This window comes from Chlamydotis macqueenii, chromosome W, assembly GCF_036417535.1.
Source record: "Chlamydotis macqueenii isolate bChlMac1 chromosome W, bChlMac1.mat, whole genome shotgun sequence".
In the NCBI taxonomy this organism is placed as follows: Eukaryota; Metazoa; Chordata; class Aves; order Otidiformes; family Otididae; genus Chlamydotis; species Chlamydotis macqueenii.
In genome coordinates, this window is record NC_141592.1 from 5,568,800 (window position 1) to 5,596,670 (window position 27,871).

Genomic DNA, 27,871 nt, shown 5'->3' on the forward strand with positions numbered 1-27,871 from the left:
ATCAGGGAAGGTGGATGCCTGAAGGTGGCTGTGGCCCATGGAGGGCCCGCTGGGACAGCTGTTCTAGAGGGACTGCACCCCGTGGAAGAGATGACCCACAGTGGAGCAGTTTCACGAAGGACTGTGGCCCGTGGGAGGGACCCCACAAAGGAGCAGGGGAGGAATGTGAGGAGTTCTTCCCCCGACTATGAAGCAGCGGCATGAAACAACGCATGATGAACTGACCCCGCCCCCCCATTCCCTCTTCCCCCCTATGCTGCTTGGGGAGGGGGGAAGATGGTATAGGTAATATTAAGCCAAGGAAGAGGGAGGGGTGGGGGGAGGTTATCTTGTTCCCTGTCTCATTCTCCTGCTAGTTTTAGAAATAAATAAGTATTTTTTCCCCAAGTTGAGTCTGTTTTGCCCGTGATGATAACTTTAAGAAATTCTCCCCGTCTTATCTCAAACCTCAAGCCATTTTTTTTTTTTTCTTATATCATCTCCCCCTATTCTCTTGGAGGGTGAGGGGAGCGAGAGAGAGACTGCATAGCCTGGTCCCCATCAGGGCTTAACTACAACAACTACACAACTTGAACAGAGGTCACCAGTTACAATAGTTTTTAAAGGATATGAATGCTGTTCCAGGATGCTGTTTAAGTTCTTGCCATTTTCCAAGTTTAAGAGATTGTATTGTAGCTTCTCATCCAGAATTTAGCTCCAAGAAATCACTGATATAAAGAAGAAAGAAGGAACTGAAGGTGCTGAAACTTAGCTCTTATGCTAATCAGTGGTGTAGTTTCAGAAAGTTTTTTTTTCCCCCTATGTAGTTTATACATAGCATATGTGTTTCTTTAGTAATTTAATCCTTATGGCTATTATTTTATACAAAGACACATATTAAATGTTTAAGTCACAAACAAACAATCTTATAGCTTACAGTTAAAGCATTTAAAAGCGCTTTTTTTTTTGAAAAAAAGTTTATTTTCCACAAGGAAGAACAATAGGAAGAATTAAATTTTTTTCCACATAGTTTTCTTAAAACAGAGTCCATAAGGACATATTCAGCACCAAAACTAAAAAAAAAAAAAAATAAAAAAAATAAGCAAGCAGCCATAGAATATTATCTATGAAGCAAACTTTTAATATTGCACTTTATTTCTCTGTTGTGGTTTTGTTTGGTGAGGGGGGGCCTAAGGTGGTAGCTGCTGTAGGAAACTGCTAGAAGTCGCTCCCCTTTGTTCAGTGGACTCGGCCAGGCCTAGGGCGGACCCGCTGCTGGCCAAGGCCGAGCCGATTGGTAGCAGAATGTTCCGTGATAACGCCTCTGCGATAATGTATTTAAGAAGGGGAAAACAGGAAAAAAAAGAGAGAGAAGAGAAGATGTGAAGAAGCTGAGCGGGGGCAGAGGCGCAGAGGGGGAGGCGCAGGCCTCATGGGCCTTGCAGGCCTCACCCTCTGGCCTCTCACCAGGCAGCCGACTGGGCCCGACTCAGTCCGGCCTGGCTGCAAGAAGTGGAGAGGAGATGAGAAGTGAATAAGATGTAAAGAAAGATCCTGAGAGACATCTACCAACCTGTTGTGATGAACGGCTGCAAACGCCAAGGTCAGTTCAGAAGGAGGGGGAGGAGTAATGCGGCTCCTGGCCAAGATTCCCCTGCAGCCTGTGGTGATGACCATGGTGGAGCAGGTTGTCCCCCTGCAGCCCATGGAGGTCCACGGAGGAGCAGAGATCCACTTGGAGCCCGTGAAGGACCCCACATTGGGGGAGGTGGATGCCTGAAAGCAGCTGTGGCCTGTGGAGGGCCCACTGGGACAGCTGTTCTGAAGGGACTGAACTCCATGGAACCCACGCTGGAGCAGTTCCACAAAGGACTGTGGCCCGTGGGAGGGACCCCACGATGGAGCAGGGGAGGAATGTGAGGAGTTCTTCCCCCGACCACGAAGCAGCGGCGTGAAACAACGTGTGATGAACTGACTGCAACCCCCATTCCCTCTTCCCCCTGTGCTGCTCGGGGGGGGAAGGTAGTAGAGATAATGTTAAGCCTGGGAAGAGGGAGGGGTGGAGGGAGGTTATCTTGTTCTCTATCTCATTATCCTGCTATTTGTAGTAATAAATGAATAGTTTTCCCCAAGTCGAGTCTGTTTTGCCCATAACAGTAACTTTAAGGATTTCTCCCTGTCCTTATCTCAAACCTCGAGCCATTTTTCCTTATATTTTCTCTCCCTGTTTTCTCATAAGGTACAGGGAGTGAGAGAGAGACTGCGTAGTCTGGTCCAATCGGGGCTGAACTACGACATTCTGTAAAGCTTGGATTTTACTTTTTTTTTTTGTAATTCTGATAAAGATTCTATATCGGATATTGGGCTACAACTATGAACCTCTAATACCTCTGAACAACTAACAAAAAAAGTTTAAGTGTGAAGTCTTTATTTGATAAGGTTTTAAAATTTTTCACTCTTATCATAGCCTGTGATGCAACATCAATTACTACAACATTGATCAATTCTGATTCATATATAGTTTTCCATTATACTGGAATAAGTATTTTAATGCTATGTATTATCAGCAATTGTTCCCTAGTCTGTTAAAACAACAAAAAAAAAGTAAAAGAAAAAAAATCCCTAAATGCCCTTTTATGCCAACAATCTTACCAACATTTAAAATTTTGTCTGGTTGAAGAGTGTAGAAGGAAGGGACATTCACAAAATTGGCCAGCATAAGACATCACCCAATTTCCAATTCTTGCTTATCAAACCCCAAACCTTTAAACTGAATCACTTAAAATGTGACTCTCTTTAATCATCCTGTCATCATTCTTGAAACATGAAATATCTTTCATATTCTCATAAAGGCCACTTATGAAAAACTCTATTTTGTTATATTATGAAGCTTTAAAAATAAGGCAGAACTTTGCAATAATGAGCACAATTCAGAAACACCAGCTTTCCCTCTCTCCCTCCCTTCTGAGCTGTTTTATTTCACAAGGATATACACAATGGATTAGTTTTTAAGTAGTCAACATCAGACATGTCTCTTTGACAATAGGTTTGTTTGTTTGATTTTAAACACACAATTTCTGTAAAGGAAAATTTACATTTACAAGTGTCTAGCATAAAAGCACTGGTCAGATCTAATGGCTCCATCATTCTTTTCTTCTTTAGAGTACACTCAAGGATGGTGAGTACTTTTGCTATACAATTTCTTGCATTCTAGATGAATGTATGTTTAAAGTTGTTGGTGTTTTTTTTGTTGTTGTTGTTTTAAAGCTCTCAGGACTAGCCCAGGAGACAATCGGAACAATTCTCAAACTAATTTGAGTATGGCTGGTAATACTGATACTCTCAGTTTTATTATAGTTTTAGTCTTATTATTTTTACAGTATCATAATCCCTGAAGATAATACAAAGCACACAAACCAAGCTGTTGCTTAGTTGCCATAAGTTCAAACTTTTATTGCAGTCTGAAATATACTTTCTACTGGAGACTCATTTTTATATATAAAATTTTTGGTGGCTAGGTAACTACATATTATTTGGGGAAAAAAAAACAAAACAAAACAACGAAAAAACCACATACAAAACAATAAACAAACCTTCTCCTTCCCATTCCTACTAGCGGAGATCTCTTTCTGCATATGAACCTTGGACAGCATATGACTATCCCCTTTTAAAGTTCTTTTTACAATTTGCTGGTGTGTGCTGGTGTTGCTTTCACTTTTTAAGTTTTGTGCATGTCCCTATTCAAAATCTCCCTCAAAGAACAAAACACAAACACAAACCAAAAGAAATAACAGTGCAATGTAACAAAACAAATAGCATTCTAACAGTTTGGCAAGTGATGAGTTCACCTGAGATTAAGTGATCTTTAGGCAGCCTGTAACAAAATGTTGCTTTGCAATAATAGCAGAAAGGCAACATATTCTTTAAAGAAATCAAGAAGGTATACAATCTTGACAAAGTCTCTTACTAGTTTCCTTCTGTTATTTCTTCCTCCACCACCACATATCTATTGCTTGTCTACTACAGTTGGTTGCAAAACATACAGCAAGAAGGATTGGCTTAAAGGCATGTGATGTTTGTAAATAAATCCACAATAGGATCCAAGCTGAAGAGGTGATACACAATAGCCTACTAGGACAACTCTGAGCATGTGCATATGCAGGTAAAGTCCAGGCTATATTAAATAAAAAAAAAAAGTGCATTTGTCAGTTGTCTTTGCTTTTTTTTTAATCAAAGCTTTCTTTTGTTCCTTGTTGTGCAGATCACAAACAATTAAGGGGGGGGGGATAAAAAACAATCCATCATAAATGAGAAAAAGCTGTAGTGACACTGAACTGCATAACAAACAATAAGCATGTGCAAATTTTCAAATCATAAGAAGCAGCCATTCCTCTCTTACAACATAATTTGAGTGTTTTGAAACACATGACTGTACACTAGTAAGACTGCTCCTAGTATGTGCCACTATTTAAGGGGAGGGACTCAGGTTTTCAAATATGTGGAGCAGTCCTATGATGTACTGTAGGTGTCCAAGCATGATCACAGGTTGTTTTCATTTATTCACCATGCAGGCAAGAGCAATACCATTTCCTTTAAAAGCAAGTCTCTACTATGACACCTTGATCTTCAACACAGCAGGTGTGATTCAAAATCCAAGTCAAGTCAGCTTTTTATGGATTCCTTCAACAAGAGGGGCAAGATGGTCTCTCAGTCTGTGGGCTGATCTGGGTTTGGATCAATCTAAGCAAAATGGAAAAAAAAAAAAAACAAAACAACCAACCAAACAAAAAAAACAACCAACCAACAAAAAAAAAAATCCAAACCAAAACAAAAAAAGTCACAACAACCCAGTGCATTTTAGAATCAACTACTAGAAATAAAAATCAGAACTAACAAGTTTAAGACAATTCTAATGATATATGGCATTCCCAATCCAAAGGTTATTGAAATACTTAGTCAGACAAAACTTTGGATAAAAATTAATAGAAATATTAATATTAGATACAGTGGAAGACTTTAAACTACAGGTTTATGGTAATTTAAGGATAAGCATAAATAACTAATATGAAACTTTAAAATTTCTGCTTTACTAGCATAGAAAAGATGACTTGACACATCACTAGAAATATAACTTAAGAAATATTTAATTAATTTGAAAGAAGTAGAAAAGTTTTGCTTGAAAAGGCAGAATGTTATCAATAAAAAAGTAACTCTACTTTTTAAATTAAAAGTAATTAATTCTCAAATATCCTATAGGATGTTTCTAAAGGTCATGTGTTTGAAACCTTAACTCTTCTTCCTTCCTACAGGAGAAAAAAGGGGTACAGCCTGCTAACTTAGGTCTCAAAAATTGGATGGTAAGAATAGTTTAAGTGTACAGTGCATCTTTTAGACAACATTGCATCAGTTAACATCATAGTCTTTTTTTGTTTAAAAAATTGCTGATTTCTAAATCTTCAAGTACCTAAAATGAACAGAATTCAGGAGTTGTGCTCTAGTTAAGCTACTGCAGAGTTCTTAGGACAGTGTCTAGCAGACAAAAAACACCCCTCTGGCCGCCCATTAGCGCAGTGTGCTATATAATACTATTTTCCTCAAGTGGGTGAATTCAGGCAAAATTCAGCCAGAGGACACGATTTTTCTTTTGTCCTATATCACTTCTTTTTCTTGAAAAACGTAAACATGAAAAGCTTTGAAATTTGCATCTCATTCATGGCTATTCAGTGACTGCATTTTTAGTTCTGTAAGGGCCAAAACTGTTGAAGAACTGTGTACTTCAGAAAACTTAAGTCAGAAATGAATACCAGTATGTTACTTTTCTGCATGAAGCTTCTGAAAGCCCTATATCCACAGAACTTAAACACACATGCAAGCAAAACAGTTTAGCAGTTGCTATAAAATGTTAGGAAGCAGTAGAGATGAAAGAGTTGAAACCTTGTTTTATAGTTTTAATACACAAATTAAAAAAAAAATATGTTATCAAAATGGTAAACAACACTTTGAAGATTTCCAGAAAGTATTAGACTAGGGAAGAGTGCTGCCAAGGAAAATTACCTTCCAGGTCTGCAACTCCAGGGAATAGCATGACAGAGAAGCCAAGGCACCTCACAGAGGACCTTTTAAATTTAAGGTTGCATAGTTCATTTTAAAAAATTAAAAAAAAAAAAAAAAAAACAAACAAAAAAACCCAAAACAAAACAAAAAAACCCACACCACACACACACACAAAAAACAAACCACAAAAAAACCCCACAAACTACAACATCACCAAAAAAACCAAACCCACAAAACCAAAACACCACCCCATACAAAAAAAACCCTACACCAACAAAGGGTAACCCACACTCTAAAAGACCCATAGAAAACACTTGATGCAATTGATCTGCATCTTACAAACAAACTGTCCTGGTTCTGGCTAGGATAGAGTTAACATTCACCTGAGCTGGGAGGAGAACTAGACCTGGTGGCCTCTGTGGCTGGGGCAGTTTACTAATTAGCCAACAGCTGGGGTTAATTTACCCAAATTAGCCAAAGGGCTATTCCATCCTATCTGACATCATGCTCAGTATATCAGTGAGGAGGGGGCTGAGGAGAGCTGCCTGCTACTTGGGAGGAGAATGGGGCATTGGGATTTGCTATGAGCTATTGTACTATATTTGTTTTCCATCTGTTTTGTTTTCTTCTGTTATTTCTCTTAAGTTTATTTTTGGTTTCATTTCAACCCATGAGTTTTGCTGCCTTTCTCCTCCCTGTCCCACTGAAGGGTGGGGGGGAGTGAGTGAGAGAGGGTGTAGCTTGGTCCTGAGCAGGACTAAACTATGACAGTTATTTTGGTGCCCAATGTGGGGCTCAAAAGGTTGAGATAACCACAGATCTGACTTGAGTGGCTTGAAACAAAACTTGTTATACACACTTATTGTAGTGGTTGAATTACTGATCGCAATGTTGCAGCGGTTGGTCATGTTATTGCGTTATCTGCATTCTAGTATGTACTATGTGTTCCTGGTGGTGCTGTTTATCACTTCAGGGAAGATGATGAGAATCATAATATAATAAAATTATGCAATATCAATTTATTATATGGTAACATCAGTGGCCTTAAAGATAAGTTTGTATCTGTGGGTGGATAACTTCCCCCACTCTTTCAGCTCCAGGGTAGTTACAACAGTCTTTAAGAACTTTAAATATCTGGAGGATATTCAAGCCAGTGTGATGTTAGTGCTATGTCCCTTGAATGTGGGCCAGGTCTTGATTAGGGTTACAAAACCACTTTTTAGGAATATCACCTAGAGATCTGCCCTGAGGGGAGATAGTCATGTGTGACATGGTATGTGGGAGAACATGGGCAAGTATCTGGAGAACTTTTCACCTCCCATGGTTTGGAACTTTAGTCCTGAACAACTCAAGTACCCTGATGAAGTGACAGAGCAGTTGAAGGAAAAGATGTGGCTAGTCTAAAGGAGCACAACTTACTGCACTGTGGTGGGCCTTGGCTAGGATCTACCAAACTCTGCTTAATGTTATGCAGCACTCTCAAGAGAAAGAAAGGGAAAACAGACTGACCAGCACTGTAGCTACTCACACCCCAGCAACAGGCACTGCCGCTGAGTCAGAGAATGAACCTGTGCTGGTATCAGTTGGCCCTGTACACAAGAAGAAAACTTGGAAGTGGAAGTCAGCTCATTTAGTAAGGGAAGAAGCAGCTTCTCCTAAGAGGGAGCAGGAGGAAGAAGAGGAAGAATTATTTGCTTCACACCAAGGAAGAACTCGGCAGGAGGGCCCCTCCTCTTCCTCAGAGGAAGAACTCCTAAATGAGACAGTAAGCACCTGATCTCTGTCCCTGAGTGAGCTATGAGATATGCAAAAAGATTTTAGCTGTCATCCAAATGAGGACATTGTCAGCTGGCTGCTGTGGTGCTGGGATAATGGGGCCAGTAGCCTGGAATTAGAGAGCAGAGAAGCCAGGCAGCTGAGATCCCTTTCTAAAGAAGGGAGCATTGACAAAGCAGTTGGAAAAGGGACACAAGCCCTCAGCCTCTGGAGGTGACTCCTGTCAGGTGTGAAGGAGAGGTATCCTTTCAAGGAGGATGTAATGTGTCACCCCAGCAAGTGGGCCACCATGGAGAGGGGCATCCAGTACCTGAGAGAATTGGCTGTGCTGGAGGTCATTTATGATGACCTGGACAGTGAGCAGTTATCTAAGGATCCAGATGAAGTCAAGTGCAAATGACTTATGTGGTGGAAGTTTGTTTGAAGCGCACCACTGTCATATGCCAACTCACTGGCAGTTATGACCTGGAAAGATGGAGAGGAACAAAGAGTGGATGAACTGGCTGGGCAACTCTGGCAGTATGAAAAAAGTATCTATTCCTCCCTGTGTCTTGGCTGTGGAGAAACTGTCCTGAGAGTTCCAGCAATTCAAAGAGGATGTGTCCTATTCCCCACTGGTACAGGCCAGTATTTCAGCTATTAGGAGTAAACACTTCCCTGCTCAAGAGAGATGGTACATGTGGCGGGGTACCCTGTGGTTGACCTTGCATGACCAAGGAAAGGACATGAGGAAGTGTGATGGGAAACTGACCTTGGCCCTGAAGATGTGGGTACATGAGCTGCAGGGAAAACACAATTGCAAATTGAAGCTCTCCCCAGAAAATTGCTGCACTGGACTCCAATAGGCAGAATAGCAGGAATAGCCTTAGTTCTGACCCTCTCAAAGGGACCTCTGATGCATATTTAAAAGAAATGAACAGTGAATACTGTGGCCAGGATTAGAGAGGTCCTGCCTCCAGCCAGGTGGAGGAGAGGGACAACAGAGTTTATTGGACTGTGTGGATCCGATGGCCTGGCACATCAGACCCACGAGAGTATAAGGGTCTAATGGACACTGGTGCACAGTGTACCTTGATGCCATCAAGCTATAAAGGGGCAGAACCCATTTGTATTTCTGGAGTGACAGGAGGATCCCAACAGCTGACTGTATTGGAGGCTGAAGTGAGCCTGACAGGGAATGAGTGGCAAAAGCACCCCATAGTGACTGGCCCAGATGCTCCATGCATTCTTGGCATAGATTACCTCAGGAGCAGGTATTTCAAGGCCCCAAAAGGGCACCATGGGGCTTTTGGTATAGGTGCTTTGGAGGTGGAGGAAACTGTGCAGTTGTCCACCTTGCCTGGTCTGTCAGAGGATCCTTCTGTTGGGGGGCTCCTGAGGGTTGAAGAACAACAGGTACCAATCACTACCACTATGGTGCACCAACAGCAATATCGCACTGAGACTCCCTGATTCCCATCCATAAGCTGATTCATCAACTGCAGAGCCAGGGAGTGATCAGAAAGACTTGCTCACCCTTTACCAGTCCCATATGGCCAGTGAGAAAATCCAGTGGAGAGTGGAGACTAACAGTGGACTATCGTGGCCTGAATGAGGTTATGCCACCGAGTGCTGCCATGCCAGACATGCTAGAACTTCAATATGAACTGGAGTCCAAGGCAGCCAAGTGGTATGCCACCATTGATACAACCCAAGGCATTCTTCTCCATCCCTTTTGGCAGCAGAATGCAGGCCACAGTTGGCTTTCACTTGGAGGGGGGTCCAGTACACCTGGAATCGACTGCCCCAGGGGTGGAAACACAGCCCCACCATTTGCCATGGACTGATCCAGACTGCACTGGAAAAGGGTGGAGCTCCAGAACACCTGCAATACATGGATGACATCATCGTATGGGGCAACACAGCAGCAGAAGTTTTTGAGAAAGGGGAGAAAATAATCCAAATCCTCCTGAAAGCTGAGTTTGCCATAAAACTAAGGTCAAAGGACCTGCATGAGAGATCCAGTTTTAGGAGTAAAATGGCAAGATGGACGTCATCACATTCCAATGGATGTGATCAACAAAATAACAGCTATGGCTCCACCAGCTAACAAAAAGGAAACACAAGCTTTCTTGGGCATTGGAATATGCATCCTCCAGAAACCCACAAATTACAGTACGATTGAAAGCCCTTTCTATGAAGCGACCTAAGGAGAATTATTTTAAATTGGGCCCTGAACAACGACAAGCCTTTGACCAAATTAAACAGGAGATTGTTCATGCAGTAGCCCTTGGGCCAGTCCGGACAGGACAAGATGTGAAAAACATCCTCTACACCGCAGCCGGGGAGAATGGCCCTACCTGGAGTCTTTGGCAAAGAACACCAGGGGAGACTCGAGGTCAACCCCTTGGGTTTTAGAGCCAGGGATACAGAGGATTTGAGGCCTGCTATACTCCAACTGAAAAAGAGATACTGGCAGCATACGAAGGAGTTCGAGCTGCTTCAGAAGTGATTGGTACTGAAGCACAGCTCCTCCTGGCACCCCGACTGCCAGTGCTGGGCTGGATGTTCAAAGGAAGGGTCCCCTCTGCTCATCATGCAACTGATGCTATGTGAAGTAAGAGGGTCACATTGCTCACACAGTGGGCTCGAGTAGAAAACACCAATTGCCCAGGGATATTGGAAGTAATCACAGACTGGCCAGAAGGCAAAGATTTGGGAATGCCACCAGAGGAAGAGGTGAGAAGTGCTGGAGAAGCCTCACCATATAACAACCTCCCAGAAAATTGGAAGCAATATGCCCTGTTTACTCATGGGTCCTTTCATATTGTAGGGAAACATCAGAAGTGGAAAGCTGCTGTGTGGAGTCCTACACAACGAGTTACAGAAGCCATTGCAGGCCAAGGTGAATCAAGTCAGTTTGCAGAGGTGTAAGCCATCCAGCTGGCTTTAGACATTGCTGAAAGGGAAAAATGGCCAAAGCTCTATCTCTATACGGACTCATGGATGGTGGCAAACACTCTGTGGGGGTGGTTAAAGCAATGGAAGCAGAGCAACTGGCAGTACAGAGGGAAACCCATCTGGGCTGCCACATTGTAGCAAGATATTGCTGCCCGGCTAGAGAATCTGGTTGTAAAAGTACGCCCACGTACCCAAGAGTCAGGCCACGGAAGAACATCAAAACAATCAGTGGGTGGATCAGGCTGCTAAGGTTAAAGTTTCCCAAGTGGACCTAGACTGGCAACACAGGGGTGAACTATTTTTAGCTCAGTGGGCCCATGACACCTCGGGCCACTAAGGAAGAGATGCAACATACAAATGGGCTCATGATGAAGGGGTGGATTTAACCATGAACACTATTGCACAGGTTATCCAGGAATGTAAAATGTGCTGCAATTAAGCAAGCCAAGCAGTTGAAGCCCCTTTGGTATGGAAGACGATAGCTGAAATATAAATATGGAGAGGCCTGGCAGATTGATTACATCACACTCCCACAAACCCACCAAGGCAAGTGTCATGTGCTTACAATGGTGGAAGCAACCACTGGGTGGATAGAGACATATCCCATGCCCCATGTAACTACCCAGAACTCTATCCTGGGCCTTGAGAACCAAGTTCTCTAGTGACATGTCACTCCAGAAAGAATTGAGCCAGACAATGGGACTCATTTCCGAAACAACCTCATAGACACCTGGGCCAAAGAGCACGGCATAGAGCGGGCATATCACATCCCCTATCACGCACCAGCCTCTGGAAAGATTGAACAGTGCAATGGACTGCTGAAAACTACACTGGGAGCAATGGGTGGTGGAACCTTCAAAAACTGGGACAAACATTTAGCAAAAGCCACCTGGTTAGTCAACACTTGAGGATCCACCAATCGAGCTGGCCCTGCCCAATCTGAACTTTTACATACTGTAGAAGAGGATAAAGTGCCTGTGGTGCATTTAAGGAATATGTTAGGAAAGACAGTCTGTGTTATTCCTTCCCTGGACAAAGGCAAATCCATCCGTGGGACTGCTTTTGCTCAAGGACCTGGGTGTACTTGGTGGGTGATGCGGGAGGATGGGCAAGTCCGATGTGTACCTCAAGGAGATCTGATTTTAGGTGAAAATAACATCATACAGTTCAAATTATTGGCTAACTGCTATGTAATACTGTATGTCATTACTTCTCTAGCTGTTATATTTCATATCAAAGGTATTATAGTAAAAGTCATCTAGATCAACAAAGAATGAACTTTGATAAAACCAAGCATTGATGAAACCAGAACTGGCTTTAGCAACTAGCACCCAGCAACTTGAGATCAACATCTTCAACCTGCAGACCATGAACATAAACTAGTCACACCAGATACACCAACTGAGAAAACACTGTGTCATCTCTCCTGCCCTGAAAGGCTGTTATGACAGATGGAACCCAAAGACATAGACTAAATGAACTCAGACATTTTGGAGGGATGACCCATAGACTAAGGCAGTGATATATATATGTATATATATCTATATCTATATATATCAAAGAAAAAAAGAGGTGATGATTAATTAGAAGGTGTAGGATCTGGGCATCATGTAGATGGTATGGAATAAGGGGTGGATTAGGTGGTTCTGGTTAGGATAGAGTTAACATTCACCTGAGCTGGGAGAACTAGACCTGGTGGCCCCTATGGACACAGCTGGGATAATTAACTAATTAGCTAACAGCTGGGGTTAATTTACCCAAATTAGCCAAAGGGCTATTCCATCCTATCTGACATCATGCTCAGTATATCAGTGAGGAGGGTGCTGAGGGGAGCCTCTTGCTACTTGGGAAGAAAATGGGCATTGGGATTTGCTGTGAGCTATTGTATTTGTTTTTCCATCTCTGTTTTGTTTTCTTCTGTTATTTCTCTTAAGTTTATTTTTTGTTTCATTTCAACCCATGGGTTTTGCTGCCTTTTCTTTACCAATTCTCTCTGTCCCACTGGAGGGTGGGGGGGAGTGAGTGACTGCATAGCTTGATCCTGAGCAGGGCTAAACTATGACAAAACAAAAATCTTCCCCAAAGCCAACTTATTTAATGTTCATCATTTTAATGGTTTCTCTTAATTTTACGAAGGAAAAAAGCAGCAGCTTACTAAACTTATTCCACAAGACAATAAAATAAAATAAAAATCAGACACCAGCAATATATGAATCATCGTATTCTGACAGATATACCTACTTCTGAATATAGGGGTGGAGGCAGAAAACGGAACTCCTGGATGTATGCAAATAATGGTCCTTGAAGTGCTCTCTCAAAATCGTCAAAAGCAGCTACAGGTGCAAGGCTGGACTGTCTGTTTTCCTCTGTGACCACTTCTGCATAGCTAGGAGGTGCTGAAGGGAGAAGGTACATGCAGTTCAAACAAGTTCTTACGCATGTCAAAATATATAACATGATAAATATTAAGCTTTAATCACTGTAAGATTCAACAGCAGGTAGGTAACTTCTTAAAAAACTGTTAAACAAAAAACAAGACTATTTCATTTTATTCTAATATTAAGCTTATGTTCAAAAAGAGACTGACCACTGTTTATTGTAGCTTAATTATGCCCTTGAAATTTAAAGCATACCAAAGAATTTATTTCTGTACAGGTAGGAATGACAGAACACACACTGCAGTCCTCCAAACTCCAGAAGTCTCCAGGTTTGAAATTTGTACTTAAACCAGGATTTTAGATACATGAAGACAGAAGGAAGAAAATACACAATTCTTTCTTTGGCCATCAGAGATTTTCCATAGAAAGTAATATTATCTTTTCACAAAGCCTTGGCTATAACTAAGGCTGGTGAGAGACCCCAGAAACTGCTATTATGGGTTGCAATGCCTCATAACCAAGGATGCGATTGGGATACCGGAGGTAGAACTAATCAAGTTGTGCACAGATACAATGGCATTCTGTGCTTTCATTTCTGCCACCTTCCAAGACAGCTGGATTTCACTGCCTGTCCTAGAGAGAAGAAACTCTGTTGTTCTACATAGGACAAGCAGGTGGCAAGATGACATCCACAACAGTTTTCCTGTGGGCTTTATTATGAAAGGACATAATTTGACTCTGTTAACAGAACTACAATGAATAAAGCAGATAAAAATCAGAACAGACTAGCAAATTTGGGGGATTTGTATTGTCAAGTTACCTTCTGGTCTTTCAAATAGCATCGGACCAAGCCAATTCATGCTCATGCTACTCTGGCCGCTCACACTTGATGTGCTGCTACCAAATGGATATAGAGGAATGGTACCAATGACCAGTGGTAAGTTAAGGAATAAATCCATGGCTCCTGGAATATCAACGTATACCTGAAGAAAAATGAAACAAGGGTATGATTAAAACATGAGGGTTTATCAGCACTTCATAAATATTAGTCTAAGTTGTCTTTCCATGGAATTTTCCATGAGGAGCTTGTTTCTAATAGTTTCTTTTAGGGCCCATGCTCTATGGAGACATGAGCTCTTCAGGTTAGAAGAGTCTTAACATGAGCCCTCACATGGAAACACAGTCTACTCATTAAATGCTTGCTTAGTTGACATACAACTGTTTTAAGACCTAGCATGATTTAAACTAAATTTACTTACCAGATCTCCTGTCAGGACACTAATACCAGAATACTTATTTCTTTCATAACTAATTATCACAAAATGCTGTGCTAGGAATTTGTATGGAATGTTGGAAGCTATTCTCAAGAGTGAAATAGACTGCCCAACATACCATCAGTGAATACTCCACACGGATTATACTACAGTCAAGAATTGAAGGGGAAACAGGTGGAATTTTCAACTGTTTGCCATTCCAGGTTTCTGTTTTGCCAGATGACAAGGACTCCCCACAGAGGTTGGCAACAAGCTGTTTGACTTCCTTCATTTTCCCTTTGGCATAGAATGCCTGTGTTTGGTAAATGGTTGCCTTTGGCACCACCATACGGGAAGAGCAATTCTCAATCTCAGCAAAGATCTGAATTGATTCACCTGAAACAAAAAAAAAAAAAAAAACAAAAAAAAACCAAACAAAAAAAACAAAACAAAACAAAAAAACAACCCCCCCCCCCCCAAAACAAACAAACAAAAAAACCACACCACCACCAACAAAACCAAACCAAAACCAACCACCCAGAATTTCAAGTTCTCTTTACATTTACAAGGCAGGCTAAGCAAACTGTCACATTCTGTATACTGTTACAGTGCACCAGATGCTGCTAGCACTGCTCTACCTTGGCTCTACTGATGCCAATAGAAGCAAGATCCCCCATGAGCTGCTCTAAAAGGAGAAAAAAAACCCAACCAACCAAAAAAAAAAAAAACAACCAACCAAAAAAAAAAAAAAAAGAAAAACCAAAACCCACCACAAACCATCAACACAACAGCAACAAGCCGCTCCCACCACCCCCCCAGGACATACAAGTCTAATAGATGAGGTCCTTTGACAATTTTAGAGACGGAAGTACTGCTGTCTTTGTTAGAGTATACGGAGAAGATTGCTAAATGCAGACTGAGGTGGTAAAGATATCCTTAATGTTTAATTTATACAAAACCAGTAAGTACAAACTGTAGCTTTAAAAGGGAAGGAAAAACATATCCTATAATTACTTTTATTACATACCTGGAGTGTAGCCCTTTCTTTCAATTTTGGCACTTAAGGATATTGGGCCTGAGGTACAAAGCCAGCAACATAGAGTCTTTTCTTTTGTGCCTGCTTGAGGTGACTGCAAGAAGAGAAAGATATTGTCCATTAAGTTAGGAGCTCCATGAATCTCTTCAGGTATTTAAAGCAACACAGGAAAATAACCATTTTCATTATGTTCTTATTATTACATATTTTGATAAACAAAGCTACTTTCATAGAAAAAGCCTCAAGCAATTTTAACAGCATCGTACAGATACAATGTTTGTCCTAATTCCATTGCTGTATTAGTATTGCTTTTTCTGCCATCCTCCATACTACAGTCATACTTAAAATAGTTTTTAAATAATAAGAATAAATACTGTATAGCTTAAAAACAAAAGGCTTCATAGCCTACACATCCAAACATACTGTTGCAGAGCTTTTCACTTAACTAACAGTAAATCAGAACACATTTGCACTTTCCATTAAGCTGTATTTCAGAAACAAAATAACTAAGCTAAACCACTGTAATCTTGATTTCTGCTATTTCCTCTGTTTCCAAATGATCCTGTTTCATCTATATTAAACAGAGTTATTTTATACAACATCAGGATTTAGGGCTTGATCCAAAGCCCATTAAAGTCAAACAAGAGACCTTTGATTTTAATGAAGCTTGTGCAAGGTCCCTTTGCAAGCCTGATTTTTCACCCATACACACACAAAACCTATTTCAATGAACTTCAATATTTTTTTCCTCTAGATTAAAATTTGAGGAAGAGATAAAATAAAGAAATTTTAGGCCAGACTGAAATCAAATCCTCATTGAGAGCAGTTGTGATATTAAAGTTATTTTAATAAAATGAAATTTCAGGAAAGGATTATATAGAATTGTGATAATTTCTCCCCATCAGTAGAAAACTATCCAGATGGAAATTATCAATTATGCACTGCAGTAATCTTTTTTTTTTTTTTACTTTGCATTTTTAAGTTAGCAGCCCCTCACTAAAATATTAAGAGTTGCACTGTTCCTTCCATAGATTTTTCTTTATTTGTAATTGAAGAGGAACAGTTCACCAAATTTTCTTCCTTAATGAGAGTCTACAGTTTAGTAGTATCAATTTAGATTGACAAACGCATTTTACATATCGTAAAAGTCAAGCAACTCCAAGTACAGGATGACTCAGCCTTCAAAATACCAGCAGTTAAAGAGTTGCTAAATTGATATAATACTTAAAAGAAGAGCTGTAGTTAAACTAGCAAATAAATATTAGGTAAAGTAATATGTTGATGTTGTTTCAGTTATTATACTTCATTATTTTTATGCCAGAAAAAAGAATGAGCAATTCTGTCAGTCCTTACCAGTAATGAAGGAGTGTTGACATCTATATGTTCAAAGACTGTAAATTCCTTCTTTAATTTTACTGGTAGAAGCCAAGGCCTATGCAATTCAGCTTTCACCCAATAGCGCACACTGCCATGTCTGCCTTCAAATGAGGTAGCAAGTGGTCTGTGCAGGACAAAGGTCAAAGTCGAGTAAAATTTTTCTCTTTCCAATAACAATACAATTGATCAGATTAGGAACCCGTATATAGAACTGCATTTTTAGTGCATCATAATAAGCATAACTTATTTGCAAAGTTTCCATATCCATATTCCACAGTACTTTTGTAGAAGTTTTAAGAATCAATTAAAGAATTGCACTAGAAAATGACAGAAGAGTACACATTTCCTTTAGACTTAAGGGGCTACTTCCGAGTGTAGAATAAAGCATGCCCTTTTAAGGTCAAATTAAGACCACCAAATAAAATTAGCATTAGTACCATCCAATTATTGTTTTGGACATTGTATTCTGTAAATAATTGTGTATTATTTATTTGGTTGGTATCTCAGTGGTTTATTTTAGCTATAACCAAGTGCTTTTGTAGTTTGTTTTGCCTTAAGTACAGTAGTTAAATATTTCAATTTAGAGTCCTGAAGAGAGAGAGGCTATTTTGAGCACCTTCTTTTTCCTTTACCCTGATGGGTAAGGGACTCCAAACCTTTCAGCATTACCCTCCCCCCCCTTCACCATCATAAAATGAAGCACCCAAGATTTTTATAATCCAGTCATATCCAATTAACTGTAACTTGTCTCATACTAACATTTTTTTTTTTTTGCCTTTAATGTCAAAGGAAGAATTTTTATATTGCATTATGTTTGAAATGCATCATAATAAAATATACATTATGGGCAAAGCTTCCCTCCCTAACTTATATAGGGAATAATACTAGCTGTGCTAGTACTTCACTAGAATGATTCTTTCTGCTACAGGTTGGACATCTCTTACTTCCCCATCTGAAATGTTTACTTCCCCCTCCCCTAAATAACACAAATGAAAGGATTTTCTAATCAGTTTTCAATGTTTCATCCTGTCCCAGTATCCTTTAAGGCAAAATCAGTAAAGGCCAGTCAGCATCTTGGTTTTTTTTTTTTTTTTTTCCCCCCACTACTGCTTTCTATTTGGTTGTATTGGGTCTGGCTGGGATGGAGTTAACTTCCTTCATAGCAGCCCAGATAGTGTTGTGCTTTGCATTTGTGGCTAGAACAGTGTTGATAACACACCAATGTTTTAGCTATTGCTGAGCAGTACTTGCACAGCATCAAGGCTCTCTCTCCAACACCCCATTCCCAAAGGCCAATAGGCTGGGTGTGGGCGAGAGGTTGGGAGGGGACATAGCCACTGGTACCCTTTCCCTTGAACAGAAAAAGGCTGACTTAATAGCTGAGAGCTTGGTTGGAATGCATGAGGAAGACCTACCCTTCTCAGCTTGCTTGGACATTTTTTCAAGTCAGTCTGTCCACAGTTGAGACACGGGCCCACATAGAAGAAGCGAGACTCTTCATATTCTCAGAGTTGTCTGGCCAGTTCATCTACAGTTGATGCCTCCATGTCTGTCCAGCTCATTATTGCCAGGGTGTGGGTGTATGACATTGGTGCATTTTGTACAAACTTTTGCCACATGGACCACATGCACAGGATTTCATCTGGGTCTTCGGATACCCGATTGTCATCCAGGTTGTTATAGATCACCTCCAACACAGCTAATTCTCTCAGATACTGGATACCTCCCTCAGTGCTGGCCCATTTGCTTCGTGAATTTGCAAGTTCTTCCTTGAAGGGATACCTGCCCTTCACACTTGACAGGAGTTGCTGCCAAAGACTGAGGACTCCTGCCTTTTTTCTAATCCCTTTGTCAATGGCCTTATCCTTAGCAAGGGATCCTAGCTGTCAGACTTCCTTACCTTCTAATTCCTGACTACTGACCCCCATATCCCAGCATCAGAGTAACCAGTTGAGAATTTGCTCACCTGGTTGACAGCTGAAATCTTTTCACATATCTCACAGCTCACTCAGGGATAGAGATTGGGTGGTTTTTGTCTCACTTATGATTTCAGTCTCTTCCTCTTCCTGTTCTTGTGACTACTCTGCTGCAGAACAGGCTGCCTCTTCTGATTCCCTCTCCTGCTCCCTCTTAGGAGAAACTTCTTCATCCCTTACTAAACGAGCTGACTCCTGCTTCCATTGTTTCTTTTCAGTTAAAGGGGGCAACCTCTTCTCCCTGAGGGTGCTGCATAATATTGAGCAGTGTTTGGTAGATGCTGGCCAGAGCCCAGCATAGCACAATAAGTTGTGCCTCTTTGGAATAGCCACAGCATTCCTTCCCCCAAGCATTCTATCACTGTCAGGATTCTGCAGTTGTTTGGGAGTGAAGTTACAGACCATTGGAGGTGAGAAGTTCTCTAGATATCTGCCCATGTTCTCCCACATGCCATGCCACCCATGACCATACTCTCACAGAGCCTGGGTCATATTCCTAAATTACTTGTTAACCTCAGGAATATTGCTTTGGTTTTGTCTAAGAAATACCAATAGAAGTATTTTAACTACCCAAGGATGTTCAAGATACTGAGAAGTTATTGTAATGAGGGAGAAAACATCACAGAAGAAGGTGGTGAAGATGCCATTCTGTATTTCCTCCACAAAAAAAAAAAAAAAAAAAACACACCACAAAAAACAAAACCTCTCTGAGGAAGAAGTATAATTGTTAATTGTCTTCATGAGATGGCAACCAAAGTACAGTAATGGCTTCAGTACAGAGTTCAAATACCAGATTAAGCTCAAGGTCAGTATTTTAATAACAAGTCTCCCAGGCAAAACATCACTAATCACTACTTAACACACACACAAAAAAAAAAAAGCATGGCACAGATCAAATAAACTAATATTGAGAAGAGATGAGTCAATATCATGACCCATAACTATTAACAGATAAATCCCTTCTAATATGCTCTGGTCCATCTTATTATCTCAAACCCTTCAAGTCCCTGTTCAGGCACCAAAAAGGACTGTCGTGGTTTAACCTCAGTCGGCAACCAAGCACCACACAGCTGCTCGCTCACTCCCTCCCCTCAGCAGGATGAGGGGGACAAGAGTTGGAAAGATAAAAGTGAGAAAACTCATGGGTTGAGATAAGAACAGTTTAATAAAGTAATAATACATTATAATGAAAAGGAAAATAAACAGAGAGAAATAAAACCCAAGAAAGAAAAGTGATGCAAATAAAAACAATTGCTCACCACCAAATGACCGATGCCCAGCCAGTCCCCAAGCAGTGGCCCCTCAGTCAACCTTCCCCCTAGTTTTATTGCTGAGCAGGACATCATATGGTAAGGAATATCTGTTTGGTCAGTTGGGAGTCAGCTGTCCCAGCTGTGTCCCCTCCCAACTTCTTGTGCACCCCTAGCCTACTCGCTGGCAGGGCAGTATGAGGAGCAGAAAAGGCCTTGACTCTGTGTAAGCACTGCTCAGCAATAACAAAAACAAAAAATCTCAGTATTATCAACACTGTTTCCAGCACAAATCCAAAAAATACCCCCCCAATACTAGCTACTATGAAGAAAATTAACTCTACCCCAGCCAAAACCAGCACAGGTGTTTATCTTCTCAAGCAACCACTACACATACTGAGGCCCTGCTTTCCAGGAAGCAGCTAAATATCTGCCTGTCCTTGGGAAGTAGTAAATTAATTATTTATGCTTTGCTTCTGCATACAGCTTTTGTTTTTCTTATTAAACTGCCTTTATCTCAACCCACAAGCTCACCCATCTTATTTTCTCACTGTCCTGTTGATGAGGAGGAATGAGAGAACAACTGCTGCTGGCAGCCAAGGTCAACCCACCACATTGGTTTTGTTTAAAATAAATCTTTAAAATATTCTAGTGATACAAAATAGAAATATTCTATGGATACAAGAAACCATAAGGAGGCAGTGTCAAACTAGCGTTCTTCAGGCCTTTTATTACGAGCCTTTATTTTTTCAGTATTAACAAAGATAGCTTCATAGTTATTCCTTCAAGTCACTTGAAAAGAACCTTAGTGTTTTAATCAATGCTTGTGCTATTTTACAGGTCAACTATTTAATCTCAAACATAATATTCCATATTCACATATACTGTTTTGTTCTTTCATATGTGAACATCCCTTCCAATTCAAGGGTATATTGGTATCATCCTTATCACTTCTTATAGGAGAGACTTTCATCTGAACCTTAAATTGACTTCTAAAAGTCTCCATATATATGGGTCATCTTCAGTGTTCCAATAATATCTACTGTAAAGCCCTGTGCTATTCACTGAAACTGATCCAAAAAGCATTTAGCAGAACCTGTAGATGATAAAGCCAGCTGTCGTAGTTCAGCCCTGATCAGGACCAGACTACACAGTCTCTCTCTCACTCCCCCCACCCTCTGAGAGAATAGGGAGAGATGATATAAGAAAAAACAGCTCGAGGTTTGAGATAAGGACAGGGAGAGATCCTTAAAGTTACCGTCACGGGCAAAACAGACTCGACTTGGGGAAAACTATTCATTTATTTCTAAAACTAGCAGGAGAATGAGACAGAGAACAAGATAACCTCCCCCCACCCCTCCCTCTTCCCGGGCTTAACATTATCTCTACTACCTCCCCTCCCAAGTGGCACAGGGGGGAAAAAGGGAATGGGGGTTGCGGTCAGTTCATCACGTGTTGTTTTACGCCGCTGTATCATCGTCGGGGGAAGAACTCCTCGCATTCCTCCCCTGCTCCAGCGTGGGGTCCCTCCCACGGGCCACAGTCCTTCGTGAAACTGCTCTGGTGTGGGTCATCTCTTCCACAGAGTGCAGTCTCTCCAGAACAGCTGCCCCAGCGGGCCCTCCATGGGCCACAGCCTCCTTCAGGCCTCCACCTGCTCCAGCGTGGGGTCCTCCAGGGGCTGCAGGTGGATCTCTGCTCCTCTGTGGACCTCCATGGACTGCAGGGGGACAACCCGCTCCACCATGGTTGTCACCACAGGCTGCAGGGGAATCTTGGCCAGGAGCCGCATTACTCCTCCCCCTCCTTCTTCACTGACCTTGGTGTCTGCAGCTGTTCCTCACAACAGGCTGGCAGATGTCTCTCAGGATCCTTTTTACATCTTATTCACTTCTCATCTCCTCTTCATTTCTTGCAGCCAGGCCGGGCCGAGTTGGGCCCAGTCGGCTGCCCGGCAGGAGGCCAGAGGGTGAGGCCTGCAAGGCCCATGAGGCCTGCGCCTCCCCGCTCAGCTGCTTCACATCTTCTCCCCTTTTTTTTCCTGTTTTCCCCTACTTAAATACATTATCGCAGAGGTGTTATCACGGGACATTCTGCTACCAATTGGCTTGGCCTTGGCCAGCAGCGGGTCCGCCCAAGTCCACTGAACAAAGGGGAGCAACTTCTAGCAGTTTCCTACAGAAGCTACCACCTTAGGCCCCCCCTCACTAATAAAACCAGAACACCAGCCCCTATAATAAGCAGATAGTTTATTAGCTTTAATATCAGATATTACTCTAATATTCTGACAAGTTATTTTCTAACCTTAATTACTTCAGCACTTGGCTTCTACAAGTAAAAGGCTCCTCCTGCCTCCCTTCTTTCATCCATTTCCAGACTCACTCTATTCCTTTATATTTCATTTTCCTGCAACTTGTGTTTTAGCCAATTTCCATGTTGGTAACTCCTCTATATATAAATCTTCCCTTCACAAGGTATACTTTTGTGTCGTAGTTCAGCCCTGATCAGGACCAGACTACGCAGTCTCTCTCTCCCTCCCCCCCCACCCTCCAGGGGGACAGAAGGGAGAATTGGTAAACAAAAAAAACCAGGAAACACACATGGGTTGAGATTGAACAAAGAAAAAAAAAAAACACACACACAAAAAAAACCCCACAGACATTTTAACAGCAATAACAGAAGAAAACAAAACAGTGATGGAATACAAATACAGTATAATGGCTTACAACAAATCCCAACATCTAGTTTCCTCCCCCGTAATAGGAGGCTCCCTTTCTTACCCTCCTCACTTATATACTAAGCATGATGTCAGATGGAATGGAATAGCCGTTGGGCTAATTTGATTAAATTAACCCCAGCTGTTAGCTAATTAGTTAGTTATCCCAGCTGGGTGCCACAGCCATAGGGGCTACCAGCTCCAGTTCTCCTCCCAGCTCAGGTGAATATTAACTCTATCCTAGCCAGAACCAGGACAGTGTCAAATTATCTTAAGACTCCTGCTATCACTCTTGTGTCACCTTTGCTTTCTGAGACAAGTGGGATTAGGTATGGGAATGTTTCTTGCTTCATCCACCCATCTGTTTGCTTATTTCCATCCTGGCTTTTTGCCTAAAGGCCAGCCTGAGTACATACATCCTATTTAAACTAGGAAAAAAAAAAAAGTGTTCAAATGTGGTTAAGCTTGCCACATCTATTTCAGACTGAGCCCAAACAGTTAAGCTGTTATCTTATCACTAGTTCTGAAGGCCTGCATGTCTCCAGTAAAGTCTTGTTTCATTTAGAAGATACCTCAGCCACTCTGCAGGGCTCAAATGACATAAATTCCCCTCCCTTCTCCTGTGAAGAGGTAAAATACTACAAGACATAATGAGTCAATAGACCTCAGTCAAGAAAGTGAGTAACCAACCGGGCAACAACAAGCTCCTGTTTTGTGAAAAACCTCTTAACCAGTTTAAAAGCAACCTCTTCAGCTTAATGAGATTATGTCCTCTACTGCATGTGTGAGCACAACTCCTGCTACCATTGAAAAGGTTTCCCCTCCACCCACAAGAATTTTTCTTAAGCAGGTATGTATCTTAGCCTTCTCTCCCACAAGCTGTGTACTGCATGTAAGTACTTACATCTGTGGAAGCTCAAAGCTGAATGCATATTCATGCCTTCCTGAATGAATGGTGTGAAGGCCTTCTTCAGAACTGTCATCATCTAGGAGGGAAAAACCCAACATGCTATTCCACCTGTGAACATTTTACACAGCATAATATATTACATCGGTTCCAGAATGAGGAGGATTTATACACGGCTGCAGGATTTTTAAGGTTGGGTGAGATTCCAAGATTCACCTTACATAAAAGCAGAAGTTATCTTGTTTTAATTTATGATCTTGATTCTGAGCACCAACACAGTTGTAACTGCTGCCATTTCAAGGTCTGCCTGAAAGATCTGTAAAGGAAATTGTGTTTTCCAATACAATTTCTAGTTAAAACTTACAACTAAATACAGCTCTCTCATAGTATTAAGTGATCTTAATACTAGATCTGCTACATTAATAGAAGGAAACTGAATTACTAAATTTAATCTGTCTCCTGCCTAGCAAGTGTCCAAAATTTTTTTTTTTTTTAAAAGTGCACAAACACCACCTAGAAAGTACCAAACAAATTCAGGGCCACAAAAGGTGGCAATTAATGTTGTTTAGAGTTAATGTATCAAAAATTCAAAGCTTAGCTCAATTTTGCTTGGATAGCAGAGACCCAAACATTTCCTAATTTCAACAAGAAAGCTGACCTCAGTTTATAGTCATGATTCCTTGTATTGCTTTAAATGCTCTAACAAATTTGTAGCTTGTTCTGATAGAATTGCCATAAAACCAGAAAAATGCCAATTCCATCAAAACAGAAAGTTATTTAGAGAAAAATAATTGAGCATCTCATATACAAAAGGGTTGGGGTAATAAAAACACAAAGTGAGATTACGCAAAAGACACTACCTATTGTTAATAGTCTGAGACATCACGAAGGAATGTTGGTACATTTTAAGGTTTTTTTGGGGGGGTTTAGTTCTCGTTGTCCTACAAAAATGCTGGTGCTCTAATTTCTTTAGTGCACCAGAAATGCTGAAACAAACCTATGCAAAAATATAAAAACACTAGAACACTATTTACACAAATGCATCCTCAGCACGTAATGTCATGAAATAAGACTCTTCAATACACTGAAAGAGTAAAACAATGTGTATAATGCTTTATTATTTTAAATCTTTTTTAAGAAAAAAAAAATATATTTTCCTTGCACATAAGCATTTTCATCCCTTGTTCACTTCCTTCCTGCCAGATCAGCAGTCCCATTGAGCCTGAGCAGCAGCAGAACTGTGGTAAAGTACTGAGCTGTCAATCACAGACTAGGCTGGAGCAGGAGAGGACTGGCCTGAACAGGCCCAAGCAGATCCCCCTGCCAGCTACTTATATACATACAGTATACATTACATCCCACCACATTTGCTCAACAACTCTGCTCACAGCCTAGCCTGACTACCACAGAGGTAAGGAGATAGGGAGGGACACCACCCATGCCTCACCATCCAGTCTCCTCATACCACAGGGCCATGCTGCTGGCTTTCCCCAGCCTGCCCTGTGCTATATGCAAGGTGTCACCCCAATCTTGCACTTCTCTCAAAAGCATGTGTGGCCATTACGGATAGCACTGTCTGAGGGCACAAGAGGGGAAAGACAATCGACTGAGGGATGTGGGAGGCTGCAGGGCTGTGTGTCCCAATGGCCACCCCCGCTCACAGCCCCTTGCTGGCCCAGTGGATATGTGTGGCAGGAGCTTGAATGCTTCTGTCTGTCCCCAGAGATGGGCTTTCCCAAGAAAGTCAGTGTGCCCTCTGAGCTGTCAAGGCCGACATTGCCAGGCAGGCCCTGTTCCCAACAAGAAGTTACCAGGGTGACAGCACTTCCCCTTAGCAGTGCAGGGTTCCCAGCATCCTACCAAGGCCACAATTGGATCCATAACCAGGGGCAGGGGGGAAAGGCAGGCAGCAAGGGAGAAAGTAGTAACTGATGAACTGAAACACCCCACTCCACTCTCCGGTTTCCCAGCAAGGTAAACTTGTACTTCTCACTTCACAGCTAGTGCCCTCTCCCTCACTGTGCATACTCCGTAGCTCCTCAGGGAAGTGGGGCCCAGAACGCCCCCAAACCCACACAGAGCTGACCTCGAGGTGGCCAGAGCCCATTCACCCCGCCCCCAGCACACACCTGAGTGCAGGCAGGGGAACCTGCTCTCTCAGCCTCACTCTGCCCCCACATCCCAGCCACTTATAATCAGCGGCTGGCATCACCTTCACAACAAGCTAACAAACCCCAGCAGTCCAATGACAAGGCAGAGACAGGGTGTGGCCTTCAAGACTACACTAGGGTGCAAGGTGTTGAGTTAAATTCCACTATGTGGGGTGAGTGTTCACAGTCCTGCCCCTGCAGCCGAGGGAGGGGCAGCAGTGTCCCAGGACAACTGCTTAAGTTTTTACGTGCCACACATGCAGCGGTGTGCGCCCTGTCCTGTTTCTGGTGTCGGAACGCGTCAGATCTGTCCTTTCCCTGTCACCTTTTGTTCCCTTTCCAGCCAAAACCAAGCATGTACTATCAGGGTCAGCATTTGGATCCATAGTCCACATGGAAAGTCATTGCTTAAGCATACAGTTAGAAGCATGGAGTCATCCTCCTACTTGTAAGCATACATCCTGTTATGAACGACTTATGCACTTTTGCACGTTTCTGTCATCTGCAAACCAGAGGTGAACGAACTTTCACATGAGAGAATTATTTCTAAGGTGGCAGTATAAAGAACACTTGAGCTACAAAGCCACCTCATGAGTGACTCGTCCTTGCTTGCATCACGATAACATCATTAAAATCAATAGCAACTCCACTCTGCTATAGTATTTATTTCTGAAGTACTTAATAAAAGGCTCAATGCAATCTATAGTCAAACGTCTTTAAAAATTGCATTTTACTGCAGAGGATCTCTGCAGTAAATATGCTGCATACTTCAAAACAAAACAACACACCAAAACACCCGACCCAAATTATGTAATCAGTTTTAACGTTTTGTTCTTGTGCTAGGAATTAAGTCATCACCACCACCTGACATGTGCAGCCAACCTGCAGAAAGGAATACTCCCTCCCTTCTCCCCAGGACCGGTCCCAAACAGGATTGAACCGCTTTTAACAAAGGGTGGAAACTTCAGAAAAAATTAAGCTTAGAGTCCCTTATACTTTCACAACATAACTATGCGAACAATAGATTACCAAACTTAAAACCCACAATCCTGCTCGCAACATAATACCCTATTTCCATACCTAAAATAAAGGAGTTTGCATGGCACTTTCCATTTCTATAGGGGCTTAGCAGACCAGGTTTTCATTGAACGCAGGTTCCAGAACTCCCCAACTCAGAAGTGATGCTCTGATCGTACAATCATGAACTCTTATTTGGCCTTTCAGACAGATTTTTACATTTGAGTCCCCCATAGAGGGGTTGAATAAAAGAAATGAATGTGATTTACAAGTATACTAGCTTAGAACAAAGGAAGAGATGGAAAATTACAGGTGAGATGGTGATAGCACATCAAAGTAAGCCACAGGGAATCTTTTATCTGCCAACAATGAACCAACACCGCAACTGGCATTTCCTCATCTTTAGAAACAGTGAGCTCTATGAGACTGCATATTAAAAAGAGATAAACCAAGACAATGCAAAGATGTATCTTTTTCTGGAAAAATATCTGCACACAGCAAACGAATAAGTGAAAAGCTTACCTCTTTCATGCCCGAGTAGAACATCCTTATGGTTAAAATACTCTACTTCCTCAGTGAAATTTTGTGTATAGGCAGTGTTGGATCCAGCATTTCTAGATTCAGTCCAATGTACTTTCGCATGCCCTCTTGCATGAATTTTAAGAGATTTTACTCTAATTTCCCCAGTAACTTCTAAATTGACCCTTCCTGAGACCATGTCCCCACTAGAATAGACAGGGATATTACTGTCATTAAGACAGTCAAAGCTTATCGTCAAACTCTTCACCTTCCCCAGCACCATATTTTATAAACAAAGTAAAAAAAAAAAAAGATACAATAAGAAAAAAAAAAAGCTAAGGTTTCATACAAAATGCAATCTTCACTTTACACTGAACAATGCCTCTGCCACACAAAGAGACCACTAACAAAACCAGCGTGTCCCTTACAAACGCTCCATCAGAATTACTGAGAAAACCCCAAACTTCAGCAGTGCCAACTACCTAGCACTGCAATCTCCTTACAAAAACAGCTGCCCGCACCCTGCCAACTCACTTTAAGAAC

The 27,871-nt window shown here is 41.6% G+C and overlaps 1 protein-coding gene across 1 annotated transcript; it reads right to left on the reverse strand.

The window, feature by feature from the left end:
* Window positions 1–4,334: 4,334 nt before the first annotated feature.
* On the reverse strand, window positions 4,335–27,611 carry LOC147596547 (arrestin domain-containing protein 3-like). Its single transcript, XM_086769577.1, is given in 9 exon segments — window positions 4,335–4,688; window positions 4,690–4,719; window positions 12,991–13,145; window positions 13,948–14,110; window positions 14,520–14,776; window positions 15,408–15,510; window positions 16,770–16,917; window positions 23,640–23,721; window positions 27,332–27,611. Coding segments are annotated over 9 exon segments (1,245 nt in total). The 3' UTR covers window positions 4,335–4,661.
* Window positions 27,612–27,871: the final 260 nt, after the last annotated feature.